At 55.0% G+C, this 21,457-nt stretch overlaps 7 protein-coding genes across 7 annotated transcripts; 3 read left to right on the top strand and 4 right to left on the bottom strand.

Moving 5' to 3' along the window:
• Positions 1–354: 354 nt before the first annotated feature.
• On the bottom strand, positions 355–1,726 carry C8Q71DRAFT_750003 (ribosomal protein S8e/ribosomal biogenesis NSA2). The gene is given in 6 exon segments (XM_047923232.1): positions 355–628; positions 681–899; positions 957–1,441; positions 1,503–1,566; positions 1,674–1,677; positions 1,690–1,726. The coding sequence occupies 6 exon segments, from the start codon at positions 1,690–1,692 to the stop codon at positions 621–623; spliced, it is 783 nt and encodes a 260-aa protein (XP_047781296.1). The 5' UTR covers positions 1,693–1,726; the 3' UTR covers positions 355–620.
• A 153-nt stretch (positions 1,727–1,879) lies between these two features.
• Positions 1,880–2,854, top strand: C8Q71DRAFT_704271 (Yip1-domain-containing protein; the record flags this gene model as incomplete). Its single annotated transcript, XM_047920372.1, has 4 exons — positions 1,880–2,168; positions 2,223–2,368; positions 2,430–2,611; positions 2,665–2,854. The coding sequence occupies 4 exons, from the start codon at positions 1,880–1,882 to the stop codon at positions 2,852–2,854; spliced, it is 807 nt and encodes a 268-aa protein (XP_047781297.1).
• On the bottom strand, positions 2,808–14,367 carry C8Q71DRAFT_517238 (uncharacterized protein). Its single transcript, XM_047919091.1, has 22 exons — positions 14,011–14,367; positions 13,786–13,959; positions 13,515–13,733; positions 13,235–13,467; positions 12,582–13,183; positions 12,366–12,525; positions 12,093–12,314; positions 11,765–12,038; positions 11,441–11,712; positions 11,218–11,391; positions 10,968–11,160; positions 10,797–10,913; positions 10,537–10,749; positions 10,097–10,480; positions 9,832–10,045; positions 9,633–9,772; positions 9,466–9,578; positions 9,208–9,417; positions 6,481–9,153; positions 6,087–6,430; positions 4,439–6,034; positions 2,808–4,391 (listed from the first exon to the last, which is right to left on the bottom strand). The coding sequence occupies exons 1-22, from the start codon at positions 14,165–14,167 to the stop codon at positions 2,990–2,992; spliced, it is 10,086 nt and encodes a 3,361-aa protein (XP_047781298.1). The 5' UTR covers positions 14,168–14,367; the 3' UTR covers positions 2,808–2,989.
• Positions 14,368–14,440: 73 nt separating this feature from the next.
• C8Q71DRAFT_517263 (uncharacterized protein) lies at positions 14,441–14,910 on the top strand. Its single transcript, XM_047919092.1, has 3 exons — positions 14,441–14,518; positions 14,571–14,781; positions 14,840–14,910. Exons 2-3 carry the CDS (start codon positions 14,593–14,595, stop codon positions 14,852–14,854), a joined length of 204 nt encoding a protein of 67 aa, XP_047781299.1. The 5' UTR covers positions 14,441–14,518; positions 14,571–14,592; the 3' UTR covers positions 14,855–14,910.
• Positions 14,911–14,965: 55 nt separating this feature from the next.
• On the bottom strand, positions 14,966–15,889 carry C8Q71DRAFT_856147 (uncharacterized protein; the record flags this gene model as incomplete). The annotated part of the gene is made up of 3 exons (XM_047927262.1): positions 14,966–15,465; positions 15,546–15,786; positions 15,848–15,889. 3 exons carry the CDS (start codon positions 15,887–15,889, stop codon positions 14,966–14,968), a joined length of 783 nt encoding a protein of 260 aa, XP_047781300.1.
• A 204-nt stretch (positions 15,890–16,093) lies between these two features.
• Positions 16,094–20,030, top strand: C8Q71DRAFT_750010 (uncharacterized protein). The gene is made up of 6 exons (XM_047923233.1): positions 16,094–17,612; positions 17,674–18,434; positions 18,491–18,586; positions 18,644–18,905; positions 18,956–19,115; positions 19,167–20,030. Exons 1-6 carry the CDS (start codon positions 16,162–16,164, stop codon positions 19,800–19,802), a joined length of 3,366 nt encoding a protein of 1,121 aa, XP_047781301.1. The 5' UTR covers positions 16,094–16,161; the 3' UTR covers positions 19,803–20,030.
• On the bottom strand, positions 20,031–21,413 carry C8Q71DRAFT_832108 (DNA repair protein rad10; the record flags this gene model as incomplete). The annotated part of the gene is made up of 6 exons (XM_047926382.1): positions 20,031–20,611; positions 20,663–20,875; positions 20,932–20,967; positions 21,018–21,117; positions 21,165–21,268; positions 21,315–21,413. The coding sequence occupies 6 exons, from the start codon at positions 21,411–21,413 to the stop codon at positions 20,066–20,068; spliced, it is 1,098 nt and encodes a 365-aa protein (XP_047781302.1). The 3' UTR covers positions 20,031–20,065.
• Positions 21,414–21,457: the final 44 nt, after the last annotated feature.

Consider the following 21,457-nt stretch of genomic DNA (forward strand, 5'->3'; position numbering starts at 1 on the left):
CGAAACCGGAGTGACGTCCGACGACGACCCACCGCTGTCCCCTACTCCCCAACCCAAGCGGCCGCGCACGCTTCAGCCACTCCAGCAGCTCTCCAATGATCGCGGGTCTGGCCAGGGTTCATCTTCGCCGTCTTCGTCTAGGAACAGGCCGCTCCGTCGCTGACGTAGTCGAGGGTTAGAGCTGTGGAGGCGAGTGGTTCGAGGGTTTCATGTCCATATCATGGGCGTTCTACGGATCTTGAGTGTCTGGGATGCGTTGTACTGAGGCGGCTATTGAGAAAAACTTACTATGCATGTATATTGCCGAGCAACCGGAGTATCGAGATGTCGACCTTGTAGCCAGGCGACGAAACCCTGCGGACAAGCATCAGCTTGAACCTCGCGCATCTATCACGGGTCAAGAGTACACGGTCACATCAGTCCTCTTGATGTCAGTCATGCTATATGAACTCCAGAGAACCCATCGGATACGCAAAGGACGCAGACGAGCGAGCATAGTATAGACGACATGGTAGCTACATACGGTGAAGATGCTGAGGCGTGCGAGGGACAACTAATGCAGGAAATACGTGAAGCGGGATAGAATACAGCGACGAGTATACCAGTGGGGCATAGAGACATCAAACAACTAAAGCAAAGCGTGAGCACAGGATACAGGAAACGTAGAAATGAGGACATACGAAGGACAGCATTGATACAGCCATCGTTCTCAGGGTTATTTGTGACCTGGGCATATTTCCCGAAGACCACCTTGCCTCCAGCAGTGACCATGCCCAACTCCGAGACGTTGACTTCAATGACTGTACCCTTGGTGAGTACGCCTAACTGGGTGTACATTGGTGACTGCGGGTTCTTCTTGACGCCAAGTATCTGCAACTGGAACGTCGCCTTGAGATCAGCTGTGAACAAAGACAGGAAGGTCAGCAATGCGTTATGGTATATCAAAGAATACGCACGATGTGTGACATTGGCCTTCTTGTACCGCAGCGCCATTGGTCGGATGAATCTCTCCATCTTCACCGGCTTCCGCGTGAACCCCTCTCCGACGAACGTCGCCTTCGTCACCATCCGCTTCCACGCCTTCTTCTTGCTCTTCCCTGTCCGCATAACCTTGAACATCTCATCCTCCGCGATCCCGCGCACTTTGGGCAATGGAACGGCATATTTTGCGGCCTTGTCTTTCCGCTTCTCCTTGATAGCGGTTGACAACGCTTTTGCATCCTTCTGACCTTCTCGGTCGAGCAGATACGTAGGCAATGCGCCGTCCGGTACAGAAGACGGATCCTTCTGCTTGACATTGCGTTCGTCGTGAGCCTTGAGTGTCTTCTTGAGCTGCACTTTTTCGGCATGACGCTTTGCATGCAGCAGCTTGGCCTTCAGACCGAAGGCCTTTTGCGCTGTTGCAGATGCACGGTGGACAGCACGAGCCTCACGCTTGCGCCTATGCGGAGCACAAGAGACGTCAGAACGGCTGTTCTCATCTTAGGGACATTCATACGCACTTTCGCTCGTAGTAGTCTAACCGCCTACCATGCCTTTTGATGTGCTCCTCGATGTACTCGTTCTATGGATGAGACTTAGTGTCGGCGACGACGCTTATAAGATAAGCAACGTACCTGAGGCTAGATACGAGAAGAAGAAATGGATGTTGTTAGCAGGGGAAACCGAGAGGGGAGGATAGGGACGCACCATGGTCGGAGTGGTTAGAAGCTAAAATGAGAGTTGCCCGATCGGGCGCTACGACCGTGCTCTGTTCGCTAGACGCCCATAGGTTACAGTGGCTGCACTGAGACACGTACCTCGACCCAACACGTCCCTCGCCTCGTCGCGCAGTGCTCTGCTCTTCACCACCCCTGCGGATCCCCCTTTCCTCGCTAAAATGTGGCAGGATAGCAACAATGCCTACGGTGCATCTTCATCGCAGAACCAGTACTATGCAGGCGCGCCTCCCGTGCAGGGAGTCCCACTCCAATTCTACGCGCCAAGCCCCGTTAGCAGCACATTCTATAGCGGCTCCCGTCCAAGTCTTGACGGAAATGTCGGTGCACAAGGGACCATAAACTCGCAGGGTATGGCATCGGGCTACGGTGGCAATATTCAACCTGCTGGCGGTTGGTGGACGGCGTTCGGAACGGGTGGCTTCGAGGGCGAGCCACCGTTGCTAGAAGGTGAGGGTCTGTCTCCCTTCACTGTTGGCACTCTGAGTTAGAGGCCCTTTGTAGAGCTCGGATTCAACTTCGCTCATATCCGTGCCAAGACTTTGACTGTCCTGAATCCGCTCAGTCGCGTGGATGAGCGCATCATGGACGACGCCGACCTCGCAGGACCTCTGCTCTTCTTCCTCTGCTTTGGCACATTCCTTCTCTTCGTGAGTGAGCTCATAGCGTCTAACGTTGCTCGTTGCTCATTGTCTATCTCTTGTTGCGTAGTCCGGGAAGCCGCAGTTTGGCTACATCTACGGAGTCGGCCTCCTGGGCTCCGCATCCATCTACACGCTTCTCAACCTGATGGCCGAGAGTGGCATAGACGCGTACCGGGTGGTGTCAGTCCTAGGATACTGCTTACTACCCATGGTTGGTGTCTCAGCGTTGAGCGTGGTCCTAACACTCGAGTAAGTGCTTCGTGATGTCTACGTGCCAAAAGTCTCACAAATGTTGTCGGCAGTGGATCACTAGGCTACGTATTGTCTATCCTGTCAATTCTATGGTGCACCTACGCCGCGTCTGGAATCTTTGTCGCCGTACTGCGCATGTCGGATCAGCGCTTCCTCGTAGCATACCCTGTAGGACTCTTGTACGGTTGTTTCGCCTTGCTCAGTGTATTCAAAGTGGGTGGGACAGGCTCATCGAAATAGTTAGGTCTACTAGCAGGCTACTATGGAATGAAGCCAACAAACTGATATTAGGAAACTTGCTACGAAACACTAATGGAATAATGATAAACATTAAATGTACGATATGGTACGTCCGTCCACCGGTGTATAGATGCATTAGACAGATACCACAGGTTCGTCCTTCTGGTTCGAAGTTAGCTGTTTGCTGTACAACTTCAGCAGCGCCTTCATGATCTCTTCCGTCGGCATCGTCGCGTACTCGTGGACATACTGCGGCAAGGAGTCCTCGAGACTGAAGCCGGCTTTCTTCATGAAGAAGGGGTGCATGACGTCCGGAGTAGCCTCTCCGAGCTGTCTCATCGTGAGACGTTCGATGTGTCGTTCGCGAGGCTCGTAAACCAGACCAATTTTGCCAGGCGTCGGAGGCATCGCCAAGCTCGCTGGATCGAACCCGTTGTTGGTCGGCGAAGTGAGTCGCAGAGCAGACGTGGGACTAAGAGGCATCGGGAATTTCGGCGACTTCGGAGAAGCTGCTCTGCTAGGGCTTACGGCCAACGTGGTAGCCCTGCTTATGTGTGGCCGTCCTTGGGTGGGGGAACCAGCTATCTGCTCGTCGAGTTCTTCGTCTGCACGCATCGCTGCTACGGCAGACTCAGCGGCCCGCTTCCGAGACGACGCCACTTGCTGCACTATAGCGGCGGGTCCTCCACGAACGTCCCCGGCCGCTTGTGCCTGCTGCATTTCTCGAGTGAACGCTTTGCGAAGCGAAGTCAGCCATGTATACAGCGACATGTTGAGGGTGATGTAGATGTCTTCGCGATTCTTCGCCCCTTCCTTCACGGTGAACCTACTGCTGAAGTCGTACGCAAGGGTTCGCCTGTCGTCAACGAGATTCTCCTCGCTGTTCATGCGTATGTCCATGGAAGGAAGCCCGAAGATCGTAGCCTCCGGAGCGTCTTTCATGAGCGCCAGGAGCCATTGTGTGCAGTCATCCAGGTTTTCCTTCGCTAGCATGGCGTGGTTGAGCTGGCTGATTCGAGATGTCGACATGGATGAGAAGGACAATTCCAGGTCGCGTTTGGCGGGGAGAGCAGTGACCTCGACCATGCGATCGAGCCGAGCATGGACGTCACGCCCCACGAACTGAGCCAACTCGGAATCGCGCATGGACCGCGGGAAGACAACGAGACGGAGGACATCCAGCCGAAGGCTCATCCGTTGTCCGATCTTGTAGTTGACACCTGTCTCTTCCCTCAGGCGACTGCGCGTAGACTTCAACATGGCGTTAGCGACGGCAGAAAGCGGATTGTCGGGTTTCGGTGAACTTGCGATCCTGAATGCCTTCGACTCCTTGCTTGCGCCCTCCCGCTGACTGTCGAGAGTGGCCTTGAACTTGTCTGCGTAAGACACTAACTTGGGAATCGTCCTAACGTTCATGACGATGATCACTTCCGTCCCCGACACCGTAAACGCCACGTCGACATGTCTTTTCTCCGAAGGGACCTGCTCAGAGACCTTCGACCAGTCGTCGAAGATCTTGACTTCCACAGGTTCGGCTCTGGGGAATACTCAGCGAAAGCACAAGAAAAGTAGGGACCCTCTTACCTGTACTGTATTAGCTTTTGATACTCGCTTTCCAGATCCACATTGAACACGCCGCTTCGCATTGTGAGATCAAGCATGCGACCGCCTGAGAATCCATCGCTCTTGCCTTCTCCATGACGTATAGTCTGGAACTCGAAATTTGGCACCGTGACTTGCCCAGACACATTCCCAGAAGCTAACACAGCGAACTGCGCGATTGAGAGTGTCAGCTCCGATGCATCATCGCAGAGCTTGGTGCGAACAAGCATATTGTCAATACGGAGTTTGACGTAGCTGATTGATTGTCCGAGATCTGCATCCAGGTTGACACTGCGGAAACGCAGTAGTATAGCAGTGGTCAGCTCTTGGCCAGCTGAGGTGGAACGGGAGGTGATCTGCGATGCATGAGGTTGGGGGGTCGCTGGAGTTGCGACGGGCCCGCTGAGGACAGGAATACGGTCAAGCCATACTGCCTTGAAACAAAGAACATCCTGCAACCTGGAGAAGCGCACGCCGCCAGAGAACTCGGTGTCGACCACCACGGATATGGAACTGATTACTTTGTCCGGGCCTACGTCTGTCTTGGCGAAGGTGACGTTGAAGGCTAGGTTACGAGCATCGAGTTTGACGCAGTCTTCACTGAGGAAACCATGTTTCAACGCAACCGTGAGCCCAGCAACGCTGCCCGTGAAACTGACTCGGCGAAAACCAGGAGAAATGTTGACGATGAAGCCGCCACTGTCCCAATGAAGTCCGGCAATGACATTGACGTCAGGTTGGCAGGTGAGTTCCAGTCTGGACTGGTCAATGCGCAAGCACAGACTGATCTTCAACCCAGGGACAGGATCCACAGGGTCAAGAACACTCTCTTGCCCGGTCGCCGATTCGAGGACGATGTGCTGAACGGCCGTGGGTGGAAGTTGAGAGAGGGGTCGACTTGATTGTCGCAGGCGGTTCTCGACGTGAGAGACGATTTTGGTCACGAAGGGAAGTAGTGTGGGGCGTAAAATGTTCTGGCTCGAATGAATGGTCGCTTTGAACATTAGCACCGACGGATCCACCTTCTGCTTGTTAATGGACGTTCTCCTCGATCTTGTGCCAGCTCGGTACTCCCCCCAGACCGTGACAACGGGTAGGTCAAAGGTCTCCACTCCCATCTCCGGCCCATACTCTTCCAAGCGATCAGAAAGGCCGGAAACTGCTCGACCTCTGACGGAGGTTTCGCTCAAAGATGTGCTGTGCATACGGACCTTGCCACTGGAAAACTTCAATGACAGGAGCATGTTCGAACTGGGTAGGGAGTCGTAGCGAGTGCTCTCGGTTGTTGGGGTATTCTGCTTGTCCGCATTCGTTTTGTCGCCTGACCAAGTGATGTTGCTGGCAAGTTGGTCCATTCGCTCTCGCCCTTGGCGATATACGTCCACCAAGGAGAAGACGTAGTAAGGGATTGAAGGATCGAGGTCCAGGATGAAGCCGCTGACGTTTGCAGCGATACGTATGCGACGACCCCCAGTGCTTCGCTCGGAGCGTACCTGAGCGGTCATCTCTGGATAGAGCATCCTGTTCTGAGTATGGTGGCTCTCGCCCCCGAAGTCTGCATCAACGGACTGCCGGAATCTACACGCGAAGAGCGATGAGCGGGATTCGGTTTTCAACACAGCAGACCTACCTCGAAACGAACTGGAACGAGAAACCCTTCATAGTCGCCTGCCCACTTTCTCCATGCTCCGTACCAAAGGTCACCGACTTGATTGAGAAGAGGAATGCGCGAACAACGGTTGCATCGTCTTGACTTCCAGAGCGGGACATCTGAAGATCGGGGAATGCTGCCAGAGGAAAGGCGATACCAATATGCCGTATAGTCAGATATACGTTATACTGATCGAGCCATGCCGTTTGCGGGTCGTTCGCGTCTCCTGACTTCACGTCAAACGATCTCATGATGTTCTTCGTCTTCTCTTTGAATTGAGCCAACTCGCTCGCACGATCTGCCTCTCGTACAAGGACCTCAGCCTAACGTATCGTCAGCGTAAAAAGGAAGTGAAATAGCCAAATGTCCGCACCTGCAAATGATCGACAAAGTCACTCAGTTCTCCAACGGACGTGGGCTGCATCACGGCGTGGAACTTCGTGGCAATCATTTCCAGGGTGTGCCTATCGGAGAACGCGGTACCCTTCATCTTGGCTTCGAAATCAATGGTCACGAAGGCTGAACGGTGACCACGGTCCAATGCAGAACGAGAGCTCGCCCTCGAAGCCAGCGACAGCGACAAGTCTGTCAACCGGATCTGCCAGCCTAGGTCGGCCTGATTTTCCATACTACCGCTGATATCATCGCATTCCAGGAAAACGGTAGAGGAATGTCCCTCGACACCGATACGGAAGCCCTTCATCCGGAAGGAGCCACCGAGCGTTGTCTCCCTTCGCTGAGAGGAGTTTGTGGAAGTATGCTCGATTGTCGGTCTTGTTTCCTGTACGAGGTGGATCAAGTCGTTGAACCCTTGTTCGGATTTCTGGTAGACAGAAAGCAACGTGTCCCAGTCTGCGAGCTTGACAGTAAGATGGAATGTTTCCACCAATGAGACGCCGTGGACGGTGTAGTCGGAGTATTGACCTTTCAGGGTAGCTACTGGCAGCTCGACTCGGATGTGCGAGGTGGAGGGGCCAGTGACTCTCGAATGTGATTTAGTGGAGATACCAATCACATGGGGCCCGGCTTGCAATCCAAAGGATATAGGAAGTATCTGACCTGGATTCTCTGGTGTTGCCAGATCTATGACGGTCTCCTGAACCTCCCAAGAGAACCAAGTTCCACGGGCGATCTGTAAGGTGACTCCCGCGCTCCCGCAAGCCATTCGGAAAGATAAACGTAGTGGTGGCCTGGTCGTCTCCGTTTCCCCACTCGGTGACGTGTTTGGGATAGGGGGTGACGAGGACGGTGAGTGGATACCCTGGGGACTTGCTAGGTAGGCCGCTTTCCAGTCGTCGACGGAGCGATAGAGGTTGAGGGCGCTGCGTGGGATCATCAGGCCAACATTGTCCACGCCAGAGACTACTCGTACGACAAGGCCCTGTTGAGGTTCCCTCAATAAGGTGACACTGCATCTGCTGCGGCGGACATCGAAGGACGCCATCGCCATACCCTCGCCGGAAGCGACCGTACGGTCTCGAGAACGAAGGCGCAGTGATGTACCCTCGACCAACAGCGAGTGGTTCATGGAATAGTGACGTTCGACGACAGCGGGTGACCCGGACGGAGGTTTACTGAGAGCAGTGGCAGCATATTTGAGGTGAGAAATACCGAACTCGACGGAGAGGCGTTCGGCAGCTGCTGAGAAACATGCTGAATGTATGGAGAAGGCTACATCGATATATGAGCCAGATAGCAAGGCTGCCATCAGCGAACTAGCCATCCCAGGCGGCTGTACAGCATCCATGGAAGGTTTGGACTTCGAGACCGTGTTTGGCAGACAGGCGATTCGTTGTGCAAGGCCGATCATCTGTGGCATGATCGTGATGTCCAAGTCCTGTAGGCTAAACGACAGCGCAATATGCAGGAGCTCTCTGCCTCGCCTGTCTGTGGAAGCCAAGTTGCTGTAGCTTTTGCTAGACACGAGATGCGGGGCTGGCAGGAAGTTCGGGGATCCAACGCGAGCACCCACGTTGAGAGGGCCCAGTACGAGAGTGCTTCTGCCATGGTCTGCAGTATGATTGATGTTCACAGTGATCACCCCCAGGTGTAGCGATGCCGAGATAGGCATCGTGTATGCGCCCCTGGAACCTCGAGGAACTTGCGTACGTGGGTTGTAGAACAACTGCTCCATGAAAGCATGCTTAGGCAGACCCGATGTATCTTCGTCCGTGCTCTGGCCAAAGGCTTGGTCCTCGAGCAACAAGTGAAGGTCTCGCAGGGTGATATTCGAATTTGCGCCAGTCGGTATATCGAGGACTTCACGCCGTTCTTGAGTGGCAAAAGACCGCAGACAGCTTCGTAGGTAGACCAGGAATTTGAAGCAGTTGCTACGGCGTAGCTGATCTGGCAGGCCCTTCTGGACAAGATAGGATGGTTGTATAGTTGACAGGGGATCGACAATAGTCCGTTGGCGAGAATGCTCGACGACCCGGTGAATCACCAGTCGATTCATGGTGTTCAAGTCGTACGCTTGGTACTGCCGTAGGGTGTCGAGGACGCTTGTAGCGTACTCGAGTGATGCTGTAACAAATGACTCGACAAGGCCGAGCGCACGATCCTCCAGCGAGGCCTCAATAGCTCCCAAGGAGAGTGCAACCTCTCGCCGGGTGATCGAAGCCGTGCTCGCTCCAATTTTAACGTCTACAGCGGCAGGGGATGGACTAGAACCTTTGCGGCCAAGCCCCAAGTCTTGCGCACCCGTGTCAGACAAGGCCACAGATAATCGTCCAAGCGAAGTCGTAAGGGCGCTGTGCGAGTCGACATCTGAGTAGACTGTGTGGGTCCAGCCCAGGTCACCATTGTCCAGTGATGTATACAACACAGCGCAGGTCTTCGGCTGGTCGCAACCAACTGCAGCAGTATGGTCATCACTGGCATTGTTATCGCCTGCGGTGTCAATTGCGACGAATCCCCCACAAGCCACGGTGAGGCTACGGACTTGCGCGTCGAGAACGAGTCTTCTGCGTCCTGAGCCTGGTGCAGGTGTGGAGAAGCGAACATACTCGACCATGAATGTGTCGAAACGGAGCTCAGGAGTTAATTGCTGCGTTGCCGCTTTCAGCAAGACGTCGTATGCAGAGTTTTCCTTGTTACTCACGTTGTAGCTGAAGTCATGGAGCAAGCTCTGAGCGGTCTGGATAACGAGCGGAGTGACCCATATGTCAACGCCTCGCGAGCAAGACAGTCGAATGACAGTCGTGTCAATGTGATCCTCTGGTGGGATGGCGCATGGCATTTCCATATGGACGGGTCTCTGTGACTTGCGAGAGCTCTTTCCCTCATGTTGCCTCCAAGTAATACGCGGTTTCTGGGTGCTAGATTGAGTACGGAGGGATAGGTCGGACTCAGTACTTACTTGAGAGAGAACGTATGGCGTCGAATCCCACAATGCAGGTTGACGAAGCGATGATGCTTTGTAATGACCTATCAACTCTCGGTATTGATAAACTATAGGCCTCTCGGTGCCGACTGATGTGAGATGTCTCAGATAAACAGCTCACTGTATCGCAATGACGAACTTACCATGTAGTTCATCCGATTCGTCACTATCCCACTCGGCTGACTCCGTCAGGTCTTCATCGTCAGATTCGTCACCACTCTGCATGCTCTCCTCCTCAGTACTCCGCTTGTCATCCCTTGAAGAGCCAGGTGGGCGCGAGCTACTACTCCCATCGCGTCAATACCGGTTCTTAAGAATCCATGACACGGTGAAGGGACTTACGCCAAGCGTGCGTCTCGCATGTTCTCAGGGAGTCCTTCATCTCCTTCCGATTCGGATAATTGACCTGCCGCCAGGGATCCAGGCAGCGTTCGCCATGGACCAGAGCCATTCGTCGTCGATCGTTGCATCCGATCAGGACGGACTCGGTCTCGAACATCGTGGTGAGGAACTCTCAACTGAGGCAGATATATGTCGCTATCGACCAGGCCACGACCTAGATGTGTTCGTATCAGGCGAGCGATGCATAATATCGGAGGTCGCTCACCAGAAGGTAATAGGTGCCGTGGCGAGTGAGCGTCCGCAAGAGTATACAGGCAAGCTGCGCGACCAGTCATACTGTCCTGTTCGTTCACGAACGACGTCTGAGCCTGCGCTTTCTCTTGCCATCCCGGTGGAGCGGAGTACACGTCCATATTGACATCGAAGGTAAGACCGGCAGTGTCATGCCAATCCCTCGAGTGCTCCTTTGTCATGTTTAGAGCCTTCAGATATCCACTCGGCACGCGAACGCTCATGACTTTCATGTACGCTTTGCCAGCCAAGTCATTGCTGTCGAATCGTACGCCTTCCGGAAACGCCATTTCTATGGCGCTGTCGGCGGCGAGCCAGATCAAGAAAGCCGAACCTAAGCTAACTTTGATAAACGTTACTGGGGTAGTCGTCAGCGTCTATGTAGAAAAGGCCAAGGCAGTCGTTACAGCTCACCATCCGGGTCCACGGGCAAAGCAAAGTCCTTTGCTGGTGCATTGAAAGGATCAGAGAAGTTCAGCCCAAAGGAGCTTCCGACGGCTGACAGTAGCCGTGCTTGATAGGCCGAAAGGGATGCCTTCAACGAACCCGCATGAATCTCCCAAATGCAAACGTAGGTAGCGGTCTTCGGCTGGAGCCCGAACAACCTATTCGCAGTGATGTCCAGTTCTGTTGGAGCGTAAGATGGGTGTGTATGGGCGATGGCAAATGCCTACCATCCAGGATGATAGCACCATGGGACGGGTCGCGTTCCCTGGCACGACCGAAGAGAGATTGGTCCGAGCAGTGGTCTTCAAGATGGCCTGCAACAGTATCTACATTCAGGGACATCTCTGGAGATGGGTCTGTCAGGCCCTGAAACAATTGAGAGCGACTTGAGTTCGCACCCATGAAGTAGTCGTTTGTCCGTAACTGTAGCTGCAAGATTGGACAATTGAGAATAAGACATGAACCGAGGTCCTCCGTCTTGGCTTCATTTGCATCAGCCAGGCTATACTGTTCGAAACCCGGAAGGGCTGCAGGCAATACAAGCAGGCCACCATCGACGTATAGGCCGACTTCAACCTCCATCGAGTTCGACTGACCAAGATGAAGAGCATCAGGTCCTGAGGATGAGCTAATGCATTACATTTTCACCTTTCCCGGTCGGTACTGCAATTCGGTTGGATCGGTGATGGATTGTCCTTTTCTCTTCTTCTCGAGATACTCTGAGAGCGTACAGAAGTGGGTGAACGACCCGAAGTAGTTCTCGCGCAGGATCATGAAATGCCGGATCGTCCAGCCAAACGCTTTGTAGACCATGTCTCGAGCCTGTGATCGTCATTCAGTCAGAGAATGAGTTCGTGGAACGAAGACGTACGGCAAAGTCCAGTTTCAGCTGGTCGACGTTGTACTCGCGTACATCGGCGTGGTATCTATACGATCCATCGAGGGAGAGGAAGCCGATTCGCCCGACGTTGGTGCGATCAGGCGTGGGGTACAGAGAGTAGGTGTTCCACCGGGGGAGCGTCAGCCGTATTGACATGTCTGGTGCTTCCAGCCGAAACGACACTGTCGTGGCCTCAGGGCGGAATTTGACTAGAGGTATCTGGACGATAGTGCTCAGGCGCATGCCGTGCAAGGCGAGTATCGCTATAATGAAAGATGAGTTAGAGAATATGAGCAAACAGAGCAACGAACGCACCGTTGTCTTCCTTGATGAGAGGCTTGTCGATGATGTTGTGGTCGTTCACGTATGTGTTCAGCTCGTAGTCATGCAGATCCAATTCTACAACGTAGTGCATTGGAATGAAGCGGTGGTAGTCGCTGGGTGGTCCCGAGCTCCAATCCCGGCCGAGGTCAGTCAGCATGTTGATGTGGTCCCTCAGCAGGAAGAGCTGTGTGCGCCGTAGCAAGACCGAGAACGTCCATGTTCGCTCTCCATTCCACTGCAGCGGAGTGGGCAATTGACAGCGGACCTGGGCAGCGAGCAGTTGTGAGTAATATACAAGTATGGACGAGACGTGACGCACTCGACATGACTGTGCTATCAGAAGACGCATGTCGTTCAAGCTGGATGTGACTGTCAGAGTGTCAAGATGCACCTCCAACAGCGGATGGAATCCAGTTGCACTAGCCACCATTGGCATGATGTAGCTGATGGTGGAACTGTCTCCGGCCTTGACATGAATGAACGCCGCTTCTCTCCTGCGTGGTCGGTCCGGCACATCTACCTTGCCATCCCATTGCCAGTCCTACCAAACAGAGTCAACAACACATCGCCGCAATAAGGCAGTCCTATTCACCTTGGAAGCTTCACGAAAGGGTACGTGCAACGTGACACCGTCGCGTAGTTCGATGAACACCTTCAGACCAGTCCAGGTCCGCGTATCTCCAGGCTTCAGACGAATACCAGCCTCAGCATCGTGATAGGATGGAGGGAAGAAGCAACTCTGAAGTATAGCCCTATGTGCCGTCCGATCTGAGCATATAATCGCCATGAACACAGACGAAACCCTCACCTCTGGCGGTCTGCCCAGGGACCGTACCGCAGAAAGCCACCCTTGACTACGAAATCAATTCCCCACTCGGGAGGAAGGTCGCCGTTGCCGATGTCAAACGGGTCCAAGCTGCTAGAGTCCGTCGATGGCCGGGAGGGCTCCGCAGGTACGATACCAACGACGTCGGCGTAATACAGGATTTCGAGAGTAGGTGCCTCCAGTATCTTGCGTTCTATAGCATACTCTAACTTGGAAAAGTCAGCTCCAATAGGTGTCTCGTCTTCAGGCGCCTTAGGTGCCCTCCACCAAGCCCATGACGTAGGCGGATGAGGAACCGGTACCGAACGGCCGAACAAGCGGCGCACGAACGAACGAGCGCGAGCATGGGACGTTGACTCTACGGACCAGAGCTTGAGGCGCGTCCACAGCTTGTAGTAGTATAGGTAAGTGAGAAAGCCGGGATGCTTCATGTGAATGTCGCCTGAACGCTCGATGTGTTCGCGAAGCCTTAGACCGACGTCAGCCATGCGAGCATCGAAGTCGGCATTCTCGAAGTAGTGTACGGAGGTGTTCTCAAACTTGAGATTGAGCAGCTGCTTGTATAGATCATACTTGGACCTGGCCTTGTAGGTTGTAAGCATGCGTTAGCTCAAACGGAAGTCGATGCGTCTTACCTGAACGATCCCGTATGTACCTTCGGCTTTGCTGAACTCAGCGACGAGCAGGTTTGGAGTGGACGCGTTGCCACAGATTATAGCGCCCTTGGATACCTCGATACCCATGGGTAGCAAATTCTTCGGGTCGAAGTTCGGTAGCTGGAGTCTTATCCAAGAGACTAGACGCTTGACATGGCTTGGAGCCTTCAGGTATAGTGACGAAGTCAGAAAGAGGGACGGTCCTGCTCCACCTGTATACAAGTCAACCTCTTGTTACGCAACGAGACTAGGGACGCACGCTCAGCAGTAGTCGATGTCCTACTGAACATCTTGCGCAATGTACTGCGTGCATCCAAGCTGATGCTCGGCACGGCGGGGGTAGGCGCAGGAGTCGGCGGTACGTCGTCTGCCATTTGGGACAGTATGTTCTCATACGCAGCCGTGCGGTTGTAGATGAACCATTCGAATCCCTGGAGCGACAAGTGGACTCGGCATGACAGCGGCAAGTGCACGGTCTCTGTTCCGAATGGGTCAGAGGAGCGTCGACGAGGATGTTCGCGAGTACATACGCTTCGGGTCCTCTCCTAAAACGTGTGCGTGGCTCAGGTCCTCCTCTGCAGGCTTCCGAATCCAGTACCTCCAGCTTATTTGACCCTTGACAACTCGGATCGTCTGGTTACTCGAGTAATAGCGCAGATCCTTGAACGCTATCCTTCCAGCTATTACGGAGAACTGGACAGCACCTAGCAGATAATAAGTCGAACGAATCTCAAGCCTTTCTTTTGGTAACACACCGATGTCTAGCCATATGCTCGACTCTGCTTGGTTCCAGAAAGCAATGCGGAGAACGATGCTGATGACCAAAGCGAGCACGCGGTTCCAGTAGAACAGGTACAAGAGCAGCAAGATAGCGGTCAAAACGCAGGCAATGAGAAGCACTATGTTGAGCATGGCATTCCGTCCGCTGTGCTATGTATGTCGAATGAGTGGACTCCGCGGACACTTGATAGATGAGCTGACTATGGATTGTGACGTCGAGCAGCGGCCCAAGAGGGGTATATAGAGCAGGATATGGCGAAAGTGTAGACTGGGAGAGCTTGACACTGATACAACTATCCGACAACCCCTTGGAATTGGACTGAGACCTCCACGACGCGAAGAGGAGACACCTGAGACGCCCGGGTACGGTACGCTTCGAGCACGTGGGGGTGACGTTTGGGTCGATCCAAATTCCAATCTCAGTCTCCTCGTCGAGCGCTCCTCTCCGAGTCTTTGAACAATATTGTGGCGACCAACTACACCGTCTGTGAACTGTCTATCCGACTCCCGCGTACCCTTCTCATTGTATACAAAGATAACGAGGTCTCGTACGCAATATGCACCCGAGCACTAGTCAAGCAGCCACGACGCTGACGCCTCTGCGCCGCTTTGCCACACACACGACTACAACGTGCTCGGTGCAAGCTTCTGCGTACGGAAAATGCATCCTTGCGACGTACACGGACGTGAGGAAAGACGCGTGCAAAGAGGAGTTCGCAAAGTTCGGTGCATGCCTGCGGGAAGCGGTACGCATGCTGCTCCTTGTACTAGTGTTCGTTCATCTTAGAGGTGTTGTATGTGCAGATGAAGCGGAAGTAGTGACAGATGCATGCCCTGCCAAGAGTTAATGATGTCGGCATTCCTACCTATGCCTTCATTGTGACATTCCTCAGAGGGTCAACATCACAATAGAAATAATCCATTAGTATATCAAGTACGATCCGTGTGTAACGCGCCCGGAACATCCTGCCCAGAATTGTCGTCCTCATCGTCATCTTCGTCCCTCCCAGCCTCATCTCCATCCGGTCGTCTCACCGCAGCGGCTACGCCCCGCGCGCGCTGTCGTTGCTGTTGCCGTGCACGCAACAGCATGTGCAGTCCGCTTGACAATCGCCAGCTGGTAGTGTTGGGCATCGGCAGCAAGTAGCCGTCGGATGCATCCCTAGGAGGAGGAAGTGGAGGCGGATGCCTTAGACGTTCCATTATGGTGGAGAGTCGGAGGTCGATAACATAGGGCGACTTGATCTGTTCATGTGCACCGGACGGCAGTGGGGATGTTGGTGTGATGGGCGGTGGCAACAATGGATCCGGGGTATTGGGCGGCATGTCTGCTGCATATGAGGTTTCGTATGCGATTGTTGTGAGGACCATGCTGAGGAATATGATGGAGAGGTCGAGCGCGAGTAGGTGGGCTCTAGAAGGCTCATACGCTGTGGTGTGTCAGTCGAGGCCAATAACAATGCGGCTTGAGCATATGGAACGAGCTCTGTAAGGGTCAAACAGTACTCACACATTCCGACGAAGTCGAGGACGACCGACCGCCCTTGCGACGCCCCGTCCTTCGCGTGGTTCCATAGCGCACTCGAGTTGAACACAATGACGAGGATGTACCAGAAGCGTAGCGACCTGGTCGGATCCAAGTCTCGTGGTCCAGAGAAATGGAAGTGAGACATGAGTCGAAGGAGGTAGACGAATATTTCTGGTGAGAGGAGGAAGGAGAGGGTGTGCAGTTGGTACAACAGGGTGGACAACTGCCAGTAAGCAGACAGTCAGCCCGACGGTGCCTCACGACCTCACGATGAATGGGCTTACAGAGTGTATGATGTGCTTCCGTTGACCGTCATATCTATGCATGTCATTTAGGAGCAGTGTTGCTGGCGAGGCTGAGGGTGTGCGCCCGCGTCTGCTCGCTGCGTCGCTGTGTCCCAGGCAAGCAGTCCGGCAGCCACTGGGCGATCGACCCATCCCCGGCAGGCGCCTCCGTGCGCTCGGACCCCGCGAGCGAGGTGTCTGGTGTCCTGGACGCGTCGCGCGTAACGCGTGACGGGCGCATCCACGGCGGAATCCAGTCGGGCCCGCGCCTTGCGACGACCTCCAACATCCCGCCCGCGTCGACGCTCGCGACCATGCCGAGAACGACACCCAGCGCGGGGACACAACCTCGCAAAACCGCCGCAGAGTCTCGACGCGACAACAGACGACTCACCATCGACGCCATGTTTGCGCGCCAGTCGTCTCAATCCGCCCCTTCTTCCTCCCCTCCTGGCCCGTCGCAGCGCGATAGCAGGCTCGTTTTGACGGCTCCGCGTTCGAACAAACTGGCGCCAGCACCCCTACTGACATCAAGAACGCGTTCTTCTTTGTCTCGCTCCCACACCAGTGCGACCCCGCACCCTCCAGAGAATATCCAAGCTTCAGGTCACCCACCATCCCATACACCCGGTCCAGAGACCACGTCTGCGATGCGAACGCGCTCTAGTGGCAAGAAGCAAGACGACTCGCTCGTTGACACCGTTCTCAGCGCCAGGGAGCTCTCAGCCTCAGCCACAACCGCGTCGCGCAAAGCGAAGACCGGCGTTGACTCACCCTCCCAGGCGTCAAAGCAGACAAACTCGGGTCAAAGTATGGGTATGTCTTCTCCGACAAAAAGTAAGGCCTCTCGTAAAAGAGCGCTCCCTGCGGAGAGTGACCGAGAAGAAACTGCGACGCTCCTGTACTGCGTACCGACGCAACCGCCATCAACAACTCAAATTCAAACTTCGCCACGGAAATCTGCGCGTCCGTCTGTGACGAAGCCTCTGGCGCCGAAAGGCAACATACTACCGTCGCCTTCCGACAGTGGCTCCAGCAGGAAACGGGCTCGCCTTGCGCCTCCGGAGGAGCAATGTGGTGTGCAGCCAGAGAACCTATCTCAAGTTACTGACGCCTACGAGGTCATTCCTTCGAGTCAGTCGGATGAACACGAATTGACCATGCCAAAGGCCACTAGGAAGGATCCCGTAGCCGTGAAAAAGGCGGTCGACCAGTGGAGGAAGGAGGCTGAGCCTTCCGTACCATTGCCGGAGGAGCCTGCTGTCTGCCCCTCCGCTGAGGTCGACGTGCCTATGGATATCGACATACCCGAATATGCTCCAGAGAGTCCACTCTCTAGCATCCCGACAGGTCTACAGACTCCAAGGTCGGAACCTGATACACGGGCGTCGTCACCTCTCCCTTACACCCTATCCTCTCCATCGTCGTGTCACACAGCGGGAGCAATACCTGTCCCTATGGCCACGTCTTCACCCTCTTCACTCGCGCGGGCCACGCCTACATCCCTTATGTCACGCCCTGTAGCGCCGCCACCGGATGAGCATACAACATCCCTGCTAGCGACTCCTGTCGCTCTGAACGAGGAATCGAAGACGGCCCAGATAATTGCCGAAATCAAAGCAAGGGCGTACGCGATCGGGTCATCAAGCCCTGGCAACGTCCCTGTCGAGTTGAAGGAGCTTGGGTACGCCGAATCTAGTAGCGACGAGTCTGAAGAAGATTTCATGGCGGCGTTCAACAAGCTGGGCAAGGGCAAGGGCAAGTCGTACGTCTTTGCCATTGCCTAGAAGTTCTTTTATATCCTGAATAACTGTTCTCACTTGCAGCCGCGCGTCATTGTCCGGCATAGCCAAGAACACTGCTTCCACTTTGCCCGAGTCAAGTTCAGGGACATCGCGGTACGGTCTTCGCCGAAAGGCCCCTGGAACGGAACGCGTCGCAGAAAGCAGGCGAATGCCTACCCTCGTTAGCACTAGCCGCAAGGGGGCAAAGCAATCGCGCAAAGCAGATCCTCTCGAGGCACTTCTCAAAGAAAAGCAACGCGCTGACAAACGGGGCGCAGGCGCGGAAGCTCTACGTGCTGCCGAGGCGGCCATTGCTTCTTCTTCCAAAGAGGCGAAAGCTAAGGCGAAGGCGAGCATGAAGCGCGAGATGGACGAAGAGGACTCCTCGGACATGGACCCTGCGTGGGCGGACGAGCGCGCTGCGTTGGACGTGGTGAAGAAGGGCTCGCGGCGGTTCAAGTCGCAGTCGTCCAGCCCGCCGCTTGGCTTTGACTGGGACGACGATAGCGATGATGGGAGTGACGAGGAGCTGAGCGCCGTACGCCAGCGTGCCCTAGAAGACCTCGATGAAGAGGGCAGGCAGAAGGTCGGACATATCCTGGCTGGCAATCGTCTGCTCAGGGAGGCTATGAGCAAGGTAAAACTGAGGGACCGTATCTTGGGCGTGCCTTTTTGGGACGACACGCCAGCTGGTGGAGATGACGGCATGGATATTGACAGTCTGCCTGTGCTATCCTTTGACGAAGCCGACGTTCAAGCGCACCCTCTGCTCGGAATGTTGCAGAATGCCGCGGGTCAGGAAGGTTTGTTGATCTATGTAAACGCCTTCTGCCTGGTCTGTACTGACCGTGGTACACAGATGCTGCTCGATTGAGTATGCTCTTACACTCAAGTATCCTCTCGACGTTGCAGCTTTCGCATGCTGCAGCACTCGTCCCATGGCTGTATGCTCTGGGTATGTCATTGTTCTAACCTTGCCGTATCGTTTCGTTGATGACCCATGCACAAACAGTGACCGACGTCGTCGACCGGCCGTACACCGAACTTGCCTATCATGGTCTCTTGCATCTCATTAACACGGTGTCGCAAGCTATCTCTCAATCAGGCTTCTCTGCTGCTCTCGTGGCGGATACACTCGTCCGTCTCGGTGCGAAGCGGAGTGCCTGTGAGGAGCTCGGGCGACGACCCACTGCAGGACGCATCCCTTCGGTCGACGCTCGTCAGAGGGAACATATACTCTACCGCGTAGTCTCAGTCATTACGGCCTTTGCTAGGTAAGTCCTCTGGCAGTTCGCTTTACAGCCCAACTGATTGTAGCTTTCAGGGAGAGCGCTCTTCCCTGTGATGACATGCCGAGCATTGTGCTCTTGTTGGTCGTTGTCGCGCTAGACAAGTCGACGTCCGCTGAACTAGGAAGAGACATCATGGTAGCCATTGGGACGATCGGTCAAAATATCCCTGAGACCAACGAGGGCTTGCAGATTGTAGGTGCCACCTTCATTCAGGTTTGTTTCTCTGCTCATACATCGTCGTAGGAGGCCGCCATCCGCTCGCGCCTAGTGGGGTTCGCCAGGGACCAGGCCCCCCTGAACCAAGCCCACATACTTACCTTCGTATCCGGAGGATGTGTGCAGACAAGCCGTATTGCGCGGAATGTCGCTCGTGCGCTCCTGCTCAAGGAGGAGACGTACACCTCGCTGCCCTCTCTCGGCCCCATCGTCGACTTACTCTCCCCGCCAGCTGGCTCCGGCGGCATCTTCGACATCCAGGGGAACACGGACAAGGTGGACTACTACGAGGACCTCTGCTGCCACATCGACGTTCTCAGCAAGGCATTGACGGACGTCCCTGGCTACACCGCGCTCGAGAAGGAGGCCATGACGGGCCTTACGCTGCCGTCCATTCAGGGCGAGGACTCCCCGAAGAAGAGCGCCGCCGCGGAAAGGGAGCCGACGCACCTGGAGCAAATCAAGATGCTGCTGGACAGCCTCCATGGGCGGATCGTCGACACCCGCGCGGCGTTCCTCGACCGCTCGCGCGCGAAGGCGGCGCTCCAGCGGTTGTCGCTGAGGATGCATTATCAGCGCGTCGCGAGCCTCCGTTCGGGCTCTGGGACGGGCAAGCCGAGGAATCTGCGCAATTACTTTGCGCATCCTAAGGCCGTCGTGTAGTACAGTGTTAACATCGGTTTCAAGTTTCTTTGCGTCTAGAATGCTTTCTTTGCTAGAATGAGTAAATGTATACCTCCTCGTCGTTGTTACAGTCTGTTACATCAGTAGTTGCTCCGGTGTCTGAGTCCGGTTAATCCTGTCGTACAGTCTCGGTAGTCTTGTTTACTCTCTTGCGCATGTAATGCTTCGGTGTACATTCCAGTGATTTAATTGACCAGTCTGACTCACATCGCGCGTTGCTGGTAGACATGTATCTCGATGTACTAAAGAGTCTCCTGTAAGAACAACGGAGCCCCAAAATCCGCATCCGTCCTCGTCTTTTTACTTGGCCCTGGGCCGTCTTCCTCGACGTCGGACTCGTTTAAATCGAGCTCAATATCCCATACAGGACTGAGGGGTCGCTTCCGTGTCGAAGTCGATTCCCCTATCGAGGGTGCTATGGAGTTTGTTGACGGACCGCCTGTATCGTTGGACATCTGCGTAGCTGTTGGGGGCGGCGGCGAGTCGAGGTCGAATTCGATGTCCCACGCAGGACTGGGCTCACGCAGAGGGCGTGCTGCTGGCGCAGGCGGTTGGCTGGACGTGGCAATGGAAATGCTGGACGCGCTCGACTCCTTCTCTTTGCCCTTGCCCTTGCCTGCACTGGCTTGGGACAAGTGGGTCTCTAGTAGCTGGGCTGAGAGGCTGCTTGTTGCGTTGTTCCGGAAGGGCTTGCGGAAAGCGTCTTGGATGCGCTTCGCTTTGACCTGGCCGACCCCGGGGAGCTTCTGGAGCTGGTCGGAGCTCGCTCGTGCGATGTCCGCGAAACTCTGCAGGATCGTGTTAGCTTGCGTTTCCCGAGGTCGCGAGTGCAGACTGACCCCGAATGTAGTACGGAGAGTCTCGACGTCTGTCTTGTTCACTTTGCTGATGGATGTCAACGCTGTGCGCAGCATCGCGTCGTACGTCTTGTCCACTCGTTCCTTGATGAGGTCTGGTGGCTTGTTCTCGAACTGTTTGTACGTCGAGAGGTAGTAGCCCGCCTCTTCGGCGTTCCAAGCGACCATGATAGTGATGTTGTTGATGAGGCATGTCTGTCATAGGCGGTCAAGGATTGGGTCGCGAAGCGGACGGGCGTGTCACGACTGACCTTTGTCAGTTCTCGTATTGGTTCTTGGTGTTCACTCTGTGACTTGTAAGCATGCTGCCAACTTGTGACACAATCGATAAACGCACGACGTCACACATAAGGAGGAGCACGCGCAAGGTATACGCATGGCCGAGCCGCTCAATCCGTTGGTGGATATACTCTGGGTGCAAGCGGTGATACCGCAGACTGCAAGCTCATTGAGCATTGTTAGACATGCTGCGTGAGCTACACACCTCAGAAAGAGGACACCGGTGGTTCGCCCGACCTGGTAGTCCGCGACAATATCACCGAACTCCTTGCCGACATTGCGCACGGCTTCCAAGACAGGGTTGCCGCGCTGCTCGGTCTGAGCCTCGTCGCTGGCGTGGCTGTTGTGTGCTCACCTGGCAGGGGTTGACGATGATGTTGTTGCCTGTGCCGGGGACGACGACGGGCGGCTTGGGTGCGGCGGGGCGACTGGCACTGGTGGAGGCGGAGGCCATGGAGGTAGGCGCCGGGCGCGTGACCGCGTCGGGGGATGATCGAG

This window comes from Rhodofomes roseus (assembly GCF_022264815.1).
Source record: "Rhodofomes roseus strain CIRM-BRFM 1785 chromosome Unknown C8Q71scaffold_6, whole genome shotgun sequence".
NCBI lineage: Eukaryota > Fungi > Basidiomycota > Agaricomycetes > Polyporales > Fomitopsidaceae > Rhodofomes > Rhodofomes roseus.